This window comes from Haliotis cracherodii, unplaced genomic scaffold (genome assembly GCF_022045235.1).
Source record: "Haliotis cracherodii isolate W230 unplaced genomic scaffold, xgHalCrac1.p SCAF_12, whole genome shotgun sequence".
NCBI lineage: Eukaryota > Metazoa > Mollusca > Gastropoda > Lepetellida > Haliotidae > Haliotis > Haliotis cracherodii.
Window position 1 is genome coordinate 33687910 of NW_027266267.1, and position 16337 is coordinate 33704246.

A 16337-nucleotide genomic window follows, 5' to 3' on the forward strand; every position below is an offset into this window, starting at 1 on the left:
TTTACTGGTAATTGCCAGTGTTTCAAGGCCGTTCCTTGAGAAAGCTTTGGTGTTCTGTATTATAGTGTGCACCTCACTTCAAGCGAAAATGCAAATGATTACGAAATGTGAGCCGTGATTGACAGATGTTTATTCAATGGCGAGTTTACAGTATAAACTTACATCTATAAGTCAATCAAATAACAAATATATTCTTCAAAATAAATATACATGAACATATTTGTATAATCACTAGCTCACTGGGTTATTCTCTTTATTTATAAATATTATTGTTATTCCCACTGATGCCCCATCCTCCATATTCCAGGTTTCCTTGGTGTGTGATACATCGATGTTTATTGTCTCCCAGACCCAAGAGAAAATATTCAAGTCCCACTCAAGCCCTTGAATGATTAATTTGGGCAAGTCTAGATAAGGATTGTTCTGGGCTCAATTTTAATTTATTAATGTTGTTGTGTAGATATGTATTTTTTAATAGGATAACTTTATTTCTGGGTCTAAATGTAAGTCTGGCGGTCTAGGGGAAGTAACTCTACACAACAAACTTTGTGTGTCCCACGCGGGATATACAGTTACTGCCGGAGCCGAAACGATTTGTTTTTCAAATCATCCCTATTTACTCAGCTCACCTGTAGTCCTGTCAACACATTCAGAAACAGGTTGAACAAGTTAGTGTTTCCCAGACCAGGAAGTGATATTCAGCAGGGAACGGCTGTCTAAATATACATCACTTTCAATAACAGGCTAATGTTACACACATACCACGGTAACATATACTGCCTGCCTGTAGGCTCTGCATTGTTACGGGTGGCGACCAAAGAACGCTAGGTTGTGTTTACTGATAGCCATGCAATACAAGCTGTTCTTGTACACGTCTGAGTTGAGGAAAACATACATGTTTATCAAGCACACATACATGTCGCTGAAAGAAATGAATGCTCGGGTGATAAATAGTGTCAAGCTTTTGCTGCACAAAAACACGGCAATGTACAAGTCAGACGAGTACACGACACTTTCATATCTGTTGTGTATGGTCGTTAACTTACATGGATGTCAGCATATAGTGGCAAGTTATTGTCATAAAACCACCTGGAATTGATTGGAAAGGGATAGCGGTTAGAACGAGGCCTATACACTTTATAGTGATAGTCACATGTGGTGGGGACAAAGTGACAATACATTAGACACGGGGATACTTTTTTGTTGTTGTGTTTGATGGGCATTACTTAGAATTTGACGGATGACAATATAGACACACTCTATGGATAACAAATTTAATAACTTATGTTATTACTCATTTCACTTATATTATACATGTCTATTGTATCAGCCTGGTATACACCAGGCACAGGTGAGAGATAACATGGATAAACAACCGCAATAATGGAATATAAGGAAAGGTTTATGCATATGCAGATCAGTTTACAGAAATCAGTCGATGGTAGGACGGCGTGTCGAACTTTACCTCACTTTTAACCACATAAGTGATCTAAATAAAATGAATGTTATATATAATAGTGTTCAGCATATAGCCTGTGCTGTGACATTAAATGTTATTAATCATTGACCTTCTTAAATATCAAACAATTGTTTTTGTTATAACTGGCAAGACATTAAACTCGCCTGTGTGGTAAGTGGCTATGCGATTGATGATTTCATTGGGTAAAAACTTCATTAATGAAACTAAGATCTCGGTCATGATATATTGCTTGCGGACATAATAATTGTATATGGACGCCAAGATTTTGTGACATCATTTTCACACACAAAAGATATTTCAACGTCTAAGAGATGTCATCATTGTTATTTCTTGTTTTGGCATACTGACAATACAGCTCGAATTTACAATATGGGCAATTTCAACTATGTTTGTTCATATTATTAACTATAAAAACCCTGAACAATCCACTGGGGCATGGATACCAAACTGGCGTTAGATAACCCGTGTCGCTGTGCAGAGTTGGGTCCCTAAGGCGCCTAATTGCCGCCCTGATAACGACTCTTGGTTTCCTAGCACCATACCCAAGCTCGTGGGTTTCACACACTCACTCCTTCCGTCACTAATTCACAATGACGTACTTGGTAGCCTTGTTATCATTTCACAGAAAAGAAAATTCCTGAATAAATATGGAAAATAGCTAGTTTGAATCCGCATTACGTGTAAAATTAACAATACATCATAAAATTGTAAAAAATCCCAAAGCATGTTCGTGACTGTGTCCTCAATAACAGGTTAAGTAACAAGTGATGAGTTACAAGTTGGAGCAGGGGATCTTGGAGTAAACAGATAGCTGTTGTATATGTGGACCCTGTGACTTTGAGTACATTAAAGTGCCCAAGAATATAGATTTAGATATAATCTTGTTGTCGGTCAACAAATACTTACATTTTGGTGCAAGTTGTGAGAAGGGCAGGTGATGCCGGTAGGGCAAGACATGCTTACCCTTTATGAGAAGGTGTCATCACTGGTTTTCAATGATCCATTCATACAATTGTCACAGCTGTGTTGTCTTTTTCGAGCAGTGAAATATGCTTCGTTGAAAAAACGAGATTGGTTATTCTCTAGCATTGAAATTTGATTTTTATATTTTTATAAACAATCAACGTTTATAATTAAAACACTGTACCAACCATACTGCTGATGAGTGGTGTATGAAACTATTTCATAAAGATGTGTCACTGAAAATCTACGAGGCTTATATGTAGCATATCTACTTTTCCAGAAGTCTGACATTTCATATAACTGTCCATTTCGCATCATCAAAGGATTCCCATCTACAGGCCCTAAAAATAAAACATAAAGTGTCACTTGCCACACAGTATCTTTATAAATAATATGGATAAATATTCAAAATCTTATGTCACATTCTTATCGCCGTATATACGTAGGCCATGTGGGGACACGGTGTCATTTGCTTATTTTATCAATAACATTATATGATAATTCCGAAGAATACTTGCATTAGTCTTTCTGCTTCTTCCGGATCTTAGTTTTGTCAGGTTTGGCGTATAGATCCTCCATGTTGATGTCGTCAGCTGCACCTGTAGGTTTCGGCGTATTTTTCTTTGGTTTCTGAACTTGGGCGTAAACATCTGGTGGAAAATGATACTTTATGTATACTTAAGAAAAGAAATAACAATCACGTATTTAATGTAACCTTTACTTTAATCTAGTACTTTAATCTATAACTGCTACTCTCCAGTTCTATCTACTCTCATCAAACAGGAACATGTCAGTACAGCACTAAACAGTAACATCACACATACAGGACTTTGGCAATTACACTGTTGATCAATTAAATTCAAATTAAATTAAAGGGTATCTAAACACAATTACATGATAACGATCAAACAGCTGAATTGAAGTCTCTATCAGGCAACAAGCAGTATTCAGAAGATATGATCAATGGCCCCCATTTTCTATATTTCAAGCTGGTGTGACTGACTGATATACACAAATCGATTGCTGGGAGTGCCTACGTTACATCGTATGTGTGAAACAGGGATATAAAATCATGGAAAACTTGTTTATCAATAATTACATAAAGTTGAATTGACAATGTTCATAAGCTGTTGTGGTTCTTTATGTGACCATGGTGCAATATATTCACCGCGCATTGACGTTCCTACCAAAGTCCAAACATGACTACAACAACAGAACAGCATCGGCAACGGAAGAATAGAGGTGATCCTACTTTGAATTATTATTTTGTTGTAATGTAGGTTGTAAAAAGTTGAGGCTGGCATTTCAAATGTACAAATGAATTGAAAGTGCAGGTGTTTCTCTACACGATATCAATTGATCGCAAGCTGACAAAATGGTATACAGTGATATCGAAATTCCTAACCTGTTATCACGTGATCATTTGTTGAAGGCTGGTTTGGCGATGTGACATCATGTGAAGTCTCATAAATATCATTTTCCACTGTAATAAACAAGACAAAATGGTGCACGTGGATATTCACTTCCATTACATAGCAACAACAACAACAACAACAATAAAATGTACAAATTTGTATATTTTCAATTTCACATAACGTCTGCTCATATTACTCGTGTCAATGGACAAGTCAAATTCAATTATTTTTCCTGCTTCTTGGAAACTATACAACCCCCGCTGCCCAAAGGAGCTCGGAATTTCTGCATACATATTTCCATCTCATCCTACGTGGTACCCAGTTCCTGCTGTAAAACAGAGGCCAATTCCGGAAAAGCTTGCTCAAGAAGACACCTGTGTATTACAGTGTGTGACAGGACCAGCTGTCAAGTTTGCTGAGCTGAAGTACTCAGATATCCAATCTCCACCACCCCAACTTTACCAGATTTGTGACCCTGTGCGCGAATATATAACATGACACACATCCATTAACATACTACTGTTAAAACATCACACAATCAAATTATCTCACCTTGAACTTTGTCGTTAATGTCTTGGTCTTGTAAGTCTCGATTTCTGAAACAAATACATTTACAGATATCATTTATCTAAAACAAGAATGAAATCAGAATATCTACTGTCATTCATTACGAATTAAACATTGTATTAATATATGAACACTTAGATAAAATAAATTTGTGTTTTACAAATTATGAAATCTCACTTCGACCTAACTAACGACAAAACCCTTGAACGTTTCCATACCCGATTCCCACTATGTCATCAGCACATGGTTTCGGCATGAACGCATTTTATACAAGAGTTTACTTACTCATTGTAGTATGTATGAGATGCCTCGTGCTTGTGTTCATGTGCACTGCCTGTAAAATAAGCAAGTTGTGTGGGTTGTAGCGTGGTTTTAGTGAGGAAATGTCAATTGACGATTAACTCGAACAACTACAGTTTATTCTTAACACATCCAATCTGTTTATCAAATACCCATTCGTATTGTTCTGATGCAAACTGCAGTTCGTATCATAAGACCAAGGTGTTGAAAGGTTGAAAGGTTTAGTGGTTTCTTTACCGTTATTCACATTGCGTACTCTCCTTCGTCTTATACACAGAACACTGACGACGACAACAATGACGACTGCAACACCTCCCCCAACACCAGCAGCGATGTAAACAACTTGTTTATCTGCATCTGTACTACCTGGATATGCATTATATTATATAAACATGGTGACATATTTCGAATGTATACAAAGGTATGTGCAATGATATATTATGAAGCATTAAAAACACGAATAACGACCCTGGTTTTGTAAATGTTAATGTTCCTTTAGATTGTGCAGGTAGATCCTAGTTTTAAGGATGGTATCTCAGTGGCCTAGCACTATAAAATCGGCATTACTGGGGACCAGTACAAGCAGCCACACACACACGTGCATGCTCGTGGCTATATTAGCGCAATAATCTTGGACGTGACGTTAAATGTTCCTCACACTCGGTTGAGAATACTTATTTTTTTTACCTCACCCTCGGGTCTTTTAATAAGAAAAACATTAAAATGAGTTGTATTGGAGTTTATACTTATATCGACTTGTGGTGATATATTTGACGACAACAGACACAAAAATGAGATTATATCATTATAAATCATTTGTCCATTCATTCAGAATGTAAACGACAATAACCAGAGTCGTGAGTGAGGAAATGGCACAGGTGACCAGCTTCAGTCTCAGAGAGTTTAGTGATGTCATACTACTGTAGCCTTATGGTAACTGCTGACGTCACATGGTCTATAAAGCATTGGGATGAAATGTCATTGAAGTTGTATCCCCTATCTCCCGTTGAAGCCAGTTTTAGGTGAACGCTCTGTTGGTTGTATATTATGGACTAAAAGTGTATGGCAAACAATTTAAGTAGCATTAAATCATTTCACCTCCTTTTTGATGAGACATGTCTGGAGAGGAGATGTTTGATGTTACTGCAGGAGTTGTAGTAGCCTTAGTTGCTGTAGTAACTGGCATAGTTGTAGTAGCTGTAGTGGTTGTAGTTGATGTTGGTACTGTAGTAGTCGTAGTTGCTGCTGCAGTAGTTGTAGTTTCTGCTGTCGTAGTTGTTGAGGACATTGACATAAGGTTCACCACGTCTGAAAATTATTATAACACTGTATAACCATATCATCACAGAAATTGATACGTAGAGAAGCCTAAATATGTTTCGAATTGTGTTTAAAATCTTTATTCGCGGGATTTTAACATGTTCAAGCAGAAAGTGGGATATTATACTAAATAGTGGCATTTGATAGCTATTCCCTTGTACACAGCCAACAGGAAGGAATGAACTGTGCTTACAGCAGATCTTCACGAATAGGTTTGGGTGAGTGAGAACGTCGTTTGATATAAGTTAGGAAGAGCAATAAGGAAATGTCATCACTGGACTATGAAATCATGCAGCAGAAAAGAAAGGTTTAAAGTGGAGATGGCATTTTCAAATATGAAGCTGAAACTGTCTTAGTGATCAATCCCATAATCATATTTTCAAAATAACTACGAATCCAAAAATATGGAAATACTATATACGTTGCTATTTCTACTGCAGGATACAAACATGATGTGGTAGTGAGAAGCTTCTACATTTGTATTTGAACTGATCTGGTTTTACTTGGACACGCTTGATGTTGATGCTATATCCAAGTGTAATACTGCTAATCGTTATTTGCTTTCTACACTTTCGCAAGTACAGCTGGTAAAATTCTTATAAATGCTGAAGAAGAAAGCAAACTACGAATCCAAAACTTCTGAATATGCTTTTGTTCCAGACACCTGTATACAGTGAACATGCTGGAATGTTGAACTTATAAAGATTGTACACACAAAATAACACCCCAAATTAGGTGTTTAGTTTTCATCGTGGGATGTGTTTATTACGGGTGCCACTGGTGGGGCAGGATACGCTCACCTTTTGACTAACATCTGGTATCATCACTATTTGATGGTGATTCCTTAACACATGTTCATGTTATAGTCGGAATCGAACGATCGACTCTGTTTGGCAGAGATTTCTTGTAATTATGGAAAGGGTTTTGTCACTTATTTCCGGCGTGAGCTTCTTAACACTTAGAAGTAGGTTCATTCAATTATAAACGTGCTCTGTAACATTCATTATCATCGTGTGCACTGACTTTTCTATTGAGAGTAAAAGGAATGTAAAACATTTTTTTGGTTGCAGCTACATTGACAATAAATTGAGTAATAATTTTTCAAATGTTTAAGGTGAACAAGAAGCAATAATGGCGATTTGAAAATTTCGACCAGTTAGTAAAATTGATTCAAAACATAGCCTTCATCAGTAATACATCAAGGAACAGTATGTCGTTACCTGGTACTGCACAATACAGGTACTGCAGAGGTAATGCAGATCTAGAGTTACCTCAATATGTTGCATTTTAGAAGCATATATTGCTTAAAGCAGTCTGGATATTTGCTCAGTTATTCAAATATTACAGTTTTCATCAAAATATCACACTTGTAATGCTGATTATAATCAGTATCTATGATTTATTTATTATCAGTCATTCGATACGCGCAGTTAAGTTCTAACATTTGCGAAAGCAAAGGTAATAAGTTTTTCAGATTCATTCCATTTCCGCTCGTGTTAAATATTAAGTATCACAAAATGTGACCAGTTTGCTTAAATAGGTAACACTGTTTAATGACTCAAACAAGCCATAACATACACACGTATTGTCAGTCTGTTGCTCTCCTGACTACTCTGATCATCCACTTTCGCTCATGTTTGATGTTAATATTAAAGAGGTCAGTTTCCCTCTGAAGCCAAGCTGTTTATGCAAAAGCTATAACATACTCACGTATTGACCATCTGTTGCTCTCCTTACTACGCTCAGTATCCCGACACCACCACACAGATCCATCATCTATGGAAGTGAGGATCCTGAGAGTCACATTGTACTGATTGAGACTACAGGTTACATTGATACGCCCAGACAGTTGTTTGTAATTGGTTGGTTGTGATTCATCTACTTTACATTGTGTGTCTGATACATAACTTGAACGAAAGATTGCATCATTCCTCCAGTACCAAAGTCTACTCCTGCTACCATTGCCTCTACACATCAAGGTGTACGGCTGGTCTGGCGATGCTGTTGCTGGGGAAGTTGTTAGTTGTAAGGAGGTGAAACCTGTAGCAAATTCAAAACATTATTCCCGGGTGACATTAATTTTTAGAGTTTAGTACACAGAGTGCTTAAGAAAATGACAATGATAAGCTGTGTATTTGAGAGTCTCAATAAACATTGTGTGTTTTGAAATTCGCGAATTATATTGAGTATGCGATGGGCGGAAATGATAACATCTGTATGTACCATCAACCCAGGATTAGCTGTTTTTTACGACATAACTTTATTGAACATAGTCCTCTTATGCCGATATCCACTGCCTAGTTACATTTTACATTTGAAATATTGATACATTGCGGGCAGAAACATAGCGGGTGTCTAGAAATATGACACATACAATGTGAAAGCATAGCAATTTTTTACACCCGCACGCAATGGAAGTGGAAGTCACGTGACATAGTGACAGTTAACCTCAGTTCAATCGCACAGCTGTTTTCTATCTATTTTCAGTATGATGCAATTCTTTTGTAATGTCATATTAAACCATATGTCGGTAAGATAAAGTCGTTGTAGCAGGGGTTTTATGTGTCCCTCGTTAGGTTTTATACCACTCGCATTCGTACGCGGAACACATTGTTACTGCTTCAAATTGCACTGAACGTCCCACACTCCTCATGAGCAGCAATACTCATCTCAATAAGCCCTGGTCCTGACACACAAAGACATACAGCCAAGGCGAACTGGGATTTGAACTCACGACCAGCCGATCCTCACAGGTAAGTTGGTACGAAACAAGAGAGAAGATATATTACATAATTACTGATACATCTGATAATGATTATCATTTTATTCTGAAATGAATTAAAAACACATGTCAAAATCTAAATAGCTGCAGGCATTTATTCTGCAAAAAAAAGAATAAAAGAAATGATATCTCTGTCTATTATTTGTCCGCATTGGGGTGTAATATATTGTCCGTATTGCGATTTTGTTCTTGATACCTCAACTTCATGAAATTGAATGCAGTTTATTTTGTATCGAATTATAATACACAACTTTATGTGTAGGACAAGTCCGGTCCGAGGGTTTTATGATATTTAAAAACCGCATCCGCCAGAATAAAACCTGAGGGGCGTCAGTCCCGGGGATTTACCCCAAGGATAAGGGTTTTAAATATAATAAAAACCCGAGGGGAAGTGTTTAATCTAACTTGTAAATGCAAAAAGCAACATACTTTCCAGATACGAAGCTTACGCGTTCAATCCTCGGGCTTATAACGGAAACATTTGTCATTTGATTTTACTTTTCATTACATTGTGTTCAAATTCAAACCGAGAAACATTCATATGTTACAAGGTAAACAGAAGTTGTATTAATATAATTCCCAGGATATCATCACATATTATATAGAAAATATTCCTGGCATATCATATAAAATCTCAGGGATATTACACCATCACTGTTGTTGAGATTTAATCCGACTTGAGAACAATAGGATGACGTCACTGGAGGTGTATAAAAAGAATTTAACAACGCTCCAGACAGTATCCTACCAGAACCAGTCACACTTTTAGTTAAAATGTGAATACAAATGTTTCATTTTCATGAAACAAAGAAGAAAATAGTGTCACTTCAAAAGGAATTGCAAAACATATGGTCAAGGTATATGCGACAATGACAATATATTGTTATATATGCTGCTTCTCCTATCGAGACCAGTATCTTCGGCGTAACGAGTACTAGTGAACTCCTTAACTACCAGGCTACCCCACTGTCCCGCAGGTGTAGAGTGAGTGAGTTCGGTTCAACGCCAATTTGAACAGTGTTTCAGTTAAGTCACGGCGTGTCAGCTCAATGTTGGAGGAAAACACAAAGTGATACAGGTCTCAGACATTTACCGCTTTGATGAAACCCAAATAAAACGATGGGTATCGTGCTGACAAACCCTGGTCTTCGGTTTGACGATCGAACGCTTTAACCACTAGGCTATCCGACCGCCCCACGTACTGATGAATGTTTTCAGATTTAGAGAGAAATCACTGTGCATTTGTTGTCATTTAGAAAGGATTATAGTGCATATTGTAAAAACTGAATGTCAGTGGCAATTTTATAGTATGCATTATCTAACAGTGGGAAGTCCGAAGAGAAAGTACCTCACCAATGTTGCAAATTGGATTGAGAAACAGCATTAGGATGAAAGTGATTTTACAATATAATATGTCAATATTTCCTTGCGTGCTTGAATCAGAGGCATGTTATTGTTATTTGAAACACCCCATTGACAAATTCGACCATTCCTTGAAGTCATGGCCGTATTATTGAGATATCTCCTATCACAGATATATATCTTAACACGATAAACTTCAACTTCAACTCACCCTCTGTGTATGTCGCAAATCCACACACCATCAAATACAAGATTGTAAGTGAACCATCCATGTCAACACAGTCATGGGAAACCGGTTATTTAGGATTCACAGCAGGTTTTGCCTGAATGACTTTGTCACGTCAAAATAAAAAGTTTTACCTCCTCATGTCACTGATCTTGGTCACATAACTAAGCTCGTCAATACTGTTGAACTCATGTACTGTCACACACACAGCCAATGTATCTGTACTCCAGTCATAGGTATTCGACTCTCTGGCTCGTGTAGGTTGTGTTCACTACGCCAGCACGTGTCGTTATTAAGCTGTAACACTGGGAGATAAGCGACGTCTAATACACGACTGAACAACTCACACACTAGGCCGTGTCGACAATATAACTACCGTTGCATCACGAACCCGTGTTTGTAAGACCAGGAAGTAATATCTACAGTCCACACTCCACCATGCCTAACAACCTAAATATAGTCTCTGCTCTAATAACCAAGTCAACAGGACATTTCAAGCAGGATTGACCTATGTTTACACGCAAGTAAAAGTATGTGGTGAGTGAGTAAACATTTATGTGGTGGTGAGATTATATTTGAATAGGTGATAAGACATTGGAGGGTGCGAGAAGGAGAGGTAATGTATTACAACTGATATTTGACATACAAAAATGCTTAAATAAATATATTACAAAACATAAGAATGCAATAAGTGCGAAACTCAGAAGTGACGCTAAATACTCCCCTCAAGAATTTTGGAAAATAATAAACCCTGCAAATCGTGACACAAAAAATATGATAAAGAACCTACCATTGAACATTTGTTTTAAGAAACATCGCGGCACAGCACGACGATAGAGACAATGTCTCACATATATAGACTATAAACTTAGGTAGCTATTAATATGGTAACCTACATTCCTAAATGCTGAAGTCAAGAAGACGATAGACAGGCAGTGAAATCACAGAAGCGTAATATAGCAACAGATCTCGATTACGCAGAAAACAACTGTAGTGTTCATTCCTTCGATATTTTTGGGATTACTTCATGCTTATTAGACCCATTTAGGAAAAAACAGTGATCATTTGGACCCAAACTCCTATCGCCAAATTACTATTTTGAACTGCCCAGGAAATTTCTTTACTAGTATTCAAAATAAAAGACTAAACGACTTCCAAGAGGTAAATAAAATATGATCACCAGTCCAAACAGGATTCCGTAAGAATTTCTCAACATCTGAGATATCTTTGTTTTACATACCCTTACCGATATCATAAACAATAGGAAAATGCTAAACTGTTCTTTTATTGATTTTACTTGATTATATTACGTGTGAAGAGCAGGCAATTTGTTCAGACTGATACAGAATATGCATAACAATATTAAGGCATGTGTACTCGGTAATAACAAAGTTACATATTTTTTCCCGAGTAATTCGGAGTAAGGAAAGGGGAAAACTTGTCCCCATGTCTATTTTCAATCATTCTGAATGATCTGAAATCTACTTTGAAAGAAAAGGGGTGCGATGGAGTTAATCTAAAATGTCTTAATGATGATTGTTGGATATTATGAATGCACTTTTTACTTCTTTTATATGCAGATGATACCGTCATGATTGGAGATAACCCTAATTCGCTCCAGAAATCGCTAGATGGTTTCCATGATTATGGTGCAGAATGGACGCTACATGTCAATATCGCGGAGACAAAAAAATATTGTGTTTGGCGGAGGGGAAGTCGAAATTAATAAAGTATCCTTCAAATGTGAAATAAGGAACTGGAAATAGTAGCCTCTTATGTATATCTTGGTACAAAATTTCAAAAACATAGAACATTTGCACATGCGGTTAAGACCTTGGCAGAGGATGCAAGAAGAACATCATTTTGCCTACTTAAAAAAACTAGAAACATACACCTCCCTCTTGATTGTCTTAATAGAGCATTTGACGACATGATTACACCAATTCTATAATATGGTTCTGAGGTCTGGGGATTTGGCTATGCTGATGTTATTGAAAACGTTCCTTTACAATTTCTCAAACTCGGCCGCTGGCCTAAAATCCCCAAACCCTTAACTGCATGATATATGGTGAACTTGAAAAGGAACCCTTAATTATTTATATACAAAAGACATATTGCTTTAAAAGTCATTGGATTGTGATTACAATCGAAAGAGTTTTGAAGGATATGTTTTATCAAATTTGGAGAAGCAATACTAGTTTAAACGGAAAGCATTACCAATATTTTGAAGCCCTACCTTCACTCAGTAAATACTTACTCTACCAAACTCTATATCATACCCAATCTGAAAATATCTTACCACAAATAATAGCCTCCCTATTGAGACAGGCCCCTGATGTGGTAATTCCCCACCAATGGCAGACGAATTTGCTTTCATTATTCGATACCATGCTCTCAAAGAATGCAGAAAAACTATACAGCCAAAAATAAATATTTAATTTCACCTGATATGATATGTTATCAACGTCTTTTCAATTCACAAAACTTAAAAGAAATTAAAAACTTAGCCAAATTCATAACTATTGCGTTCACAAAACTTAGAAAAATATAAGTTCATCTTAATGTCTATCTTAATGATACTTGTGCATTATTTGGTTCATGTTTTCTTGTACCACCAGTAGTGGTTTTATGGAGACATACAAGTTTAAAATTTGACCTAATCGATCGGGTAGTCAGGCTGGACAACTTGGTGGATTGCGTGTCATTGTATCCTGACGGTGTGGGACGTTGCTCATAATATCATCAGCTGGATTGTTTGGTCCAACATAGTTTACTGACGGGACTCTGTAATATAATTGAATTGTTGCTGTTTGAATCGTAACATTCTCGAAATCCACCAGGAAGTTAACTAAAAGTCAATGTTGGGTGAAGTCGGGAAATTAGATGAAAGAAGATAATCTCAATCTTATATTGTTTTTATCAGCACCATAAGTTGATCCCCAATTACAAAAACTATTGTAATCATATCAACAAAAGCCTGGAGGTATAAATTATAGCATGTTATCTACACTGGAATAGCAATTTCTGTGGATGGAATACATTTATCAGCGTTTACCTCGGATGTACTGTTCAAATGCGTACAATATGCATTGTATAATGTGTACATATTGGACGGATAATGCTATTGATAATATGAATAATAACTGCGCTTGTGATCATGGCAATTATCTAACTCAACATAACCAGATGATCATTAAATCTTTCACCAAAGAACGTGAAACAGCTATTTACCAAGGTTAATAAAACGGGAGTGAATATTTGTCAGAAGTGGTTAATATCTCCTTTACAGTAGCCGGGGAAACAATACATAATTGATGTTGCTTGTCAAAATTAGTTTTGTAGTTTTCAGATACAATCAGAAGTTGGTTTTACAAATGCAATAGTAGCATCATATGACAATCAATATTATCATGTTGATGGACAAGGCGCGGGCGTAAAAAATATAACTCAGAAGATGTCATTTATGATTATAAAATGCTGGTTGTGGTAATTTCTTTTGGTGGCAAAATGAACATTTGTGTGTCCCAAAAAAGTTAATCAAATAAATGGCTCTAAACGGGACAGTTGCACATTGCAATACTCATTTCATAAACAAAATCACAGTGCTGACAAAAAACATAGAATAGAACAAATAAAGAATTATAAAAAAAAAGATTAAATCGATTTATAGCCAAAATGTGTCAAAAACAGGAAATAATCTTTCAATTTTCATTTTTAAATTATTACATAACTAAAGATAATGTAACCTCTATATTAACAATCATATTGTTTGATATCTCACAATCTGCCTCAATGCTTTAGGAGCTTATAAAAGCCCAACAATTATTGCAAGGTTTAAATGTATCCGTTAACACTATTAACACACCAGAATATGCATGTCTATGTCTTGACAGTAAATCCAAATATTCCCCGGGGAAATGATGGGAAGCAGAGAAGAGCTTACGTATTCTCGATGCCCAACGTTCTGCAGGCTGACAACATTCAGCGATGTCTCGTGCAACAATGTTGCATGGCTTTAGTATTGACAGTCTGAATGAAAAGCTTGTGTTCGCCTTTACAGATACGGGTGTAAAGTTCTACATCACACAGCACTTTGTATGTGAACGACTACAAGTGAATTATTGTCAGTTCACATCATACGAGACGTATCGAACCGAATTTGACAAAATACAGGCTTCTCCAGACATTGCAGTGTTACAACAACGAATAAACAGATAATACTACCTTCATGTTCAATGTCGTTTTGTATTGTATAGGTGTGAACAGGTTATAGCGGTACATGAATCACTAGTTTTGGAATTTACAAACTGACTGATGTTACACATTGACTGTAACATTCACATGGAAAAGAGTTAAGCACCCGACGTGATAAAATGCATTAAAACATGCTGTGGAGTACCTTCTACAGCCAGGACGACCTCCTATATGATGTCACAGCGTGAAGACGGGACAATGCTTCGATTAGGACAACGATGCCATTTGCAACGAATCATGAAAAGACAATGGCTACCCAAACGACGTCTGTCAACCAGAACCCTGAGGAACCGCTTGCATATCTTCCGTGAATATATTATCATATAATGGCTTCCATATGAGATATCATATCTGGAGAGCTATGGCTTTCACTAGTTGACATATGCATTAGCTTGAGGTTCAAATTTCCAAATTTTAAGTGATTCAGTTATGATCTTCTACTCTGTTTTGATTCATTTCAACAATCTCATGACATGGCGGTCGATTATTTACAAACCGCTGTCATATACCTGGAATATTGCTGTGTGCACAACACCTAATATCTAGCAAGTGAGGATGTAATCGAGTTCAAAGAACAAATCACATCACAGCATAGAAACAGTGCAATGTAGCGCCTTACAACGGCGAGGGTCATTATCTACACTCTTAAAAAATAAAGACTTTTTGATCGTCTCAAAAGTCTTAGTTGTTATAAAAATACATTGTTTGTACTTTATGATTGAGAGTGCTATTATCATTATGTTAAACACATTCTCTGACTGGTTTCTTTTGACACAGGTAGGATTATGTCTCCTTGGAAGCCAATATCAGTTGAAGCAATAGGTGAAGGGGACTCGTAGCTATTTGTGTTTGTTTGTCGTTTAACTACGCACTCAGCAATATTCCAGCTGTATGACGGCAGTCGGTAAATAATCGAGTCTGGACCAGACAATCCAGTGATTGATATCATAAGCATCGATCCAGGCAATTGGGATACAATGACATGCCTCAACCAAGTCAGCGAACCTGATCCCCGATCCCGGTAGTCGCCTCTTACGACAAGCATAGTCTCCGTTTACTGCAAGCCAAGGTTGCTGAAGACTTATTCTACCCCGGATAATCACGGGTCGACTCGTAGCTGTTGGGGCTCATTGTGCATGAAGATGCAAACTGAACATAACGAGCTCATGACAGGAAGTGGCTTAAAATTCTAAGAATTATATCAGCGATAGTCATTTCAGTTTCGGAATCAATACTATCTGTTGTACTAAAAACAGTTTCGTTTACTGAAACAAATATAAAAATATCAACCAAATCGGAATTTCGAATGGTATAAGGAATTTTGATCTTTTGAATAATTCTTGGAATAGCCTTACTTAATTAGGCACGTACAATCTAATTGTATTAACAAATTTCGAATTACAAGTCAGTGCATTGTTTAAAGCTTTTTCAATCACGTTTGCATAACTAAAGGTGAAAACTGGCTGCTATTCTCGTTTCCGTGTATCTGCACAGAAAAACGATTGAGTCATAACCCTGAACGATTGGTGAGTAAGAGGTCATGAATCGAAATTAGCTAAATTAACCAAAGTTTACTTCTACAGATCATGCACAGATATTGCAATGTCAACGTACTTGACAAATAAGATAGAAATTCCAATCTTACTTAAGATCCTTATAACTGCATTG

The 16337-nt window shown here is 36.8% G+C and overlaps 1 protein-coding gene across 1 annotated transcript; it reads right to left on the reverse strand.

The window, feature by feature from the left end:
• Positions 1-503: 503 nt before the first annotated feature.
• Positions 504-10461, reverse strand: LOC139458370 (uncharacterized). The gene is made up of 9 exons (XM_071239779.1): positions 10401-10461; positions 7756-8085; positions 5824-6033; positions 4963-5076; positions 4711-4759; positions 4411-4454; positions 3849-3926; positions 2962-3093; positions 504-2784 (listed from the first exon to the last, which is right to left on the reverse strand). The coding sequence occupies exons 1-8, from the start codon at positions 10459-10461 to the stop codon at positions 2963-2965; spliced, it is 1017 nt and encodes a 338-aa protein (XP_071095880.1). The 3' UTR covers positions 504-2784; position 2962.
• Between the last annotated feature and the right edge of the window lie 5876 nt (positions 10462-16337).

Coding starts and splice junctions, on each gene's coding strand:
- LOC139458370 (XM_071239779.1), bottom strand. CDS start 10,461: ATGGATGGTTCACTTACAATCTTGTATTTGATGGTGTGTGGATTTGCG. Junction 4,760..4,962: donor AGTACGCAATGTGAATAACG/GTAAAGAAACCA, acceptor CTTATTTTACAG/GCAGTGCACATGAACACAAG. Junction 3,094..3,848: donor AAATGATCACGTGATAACAG/GTTAGGAATTTC, acceptor ATTTTCCACCAG/ATGTTTACGCCCAAGTTCAG.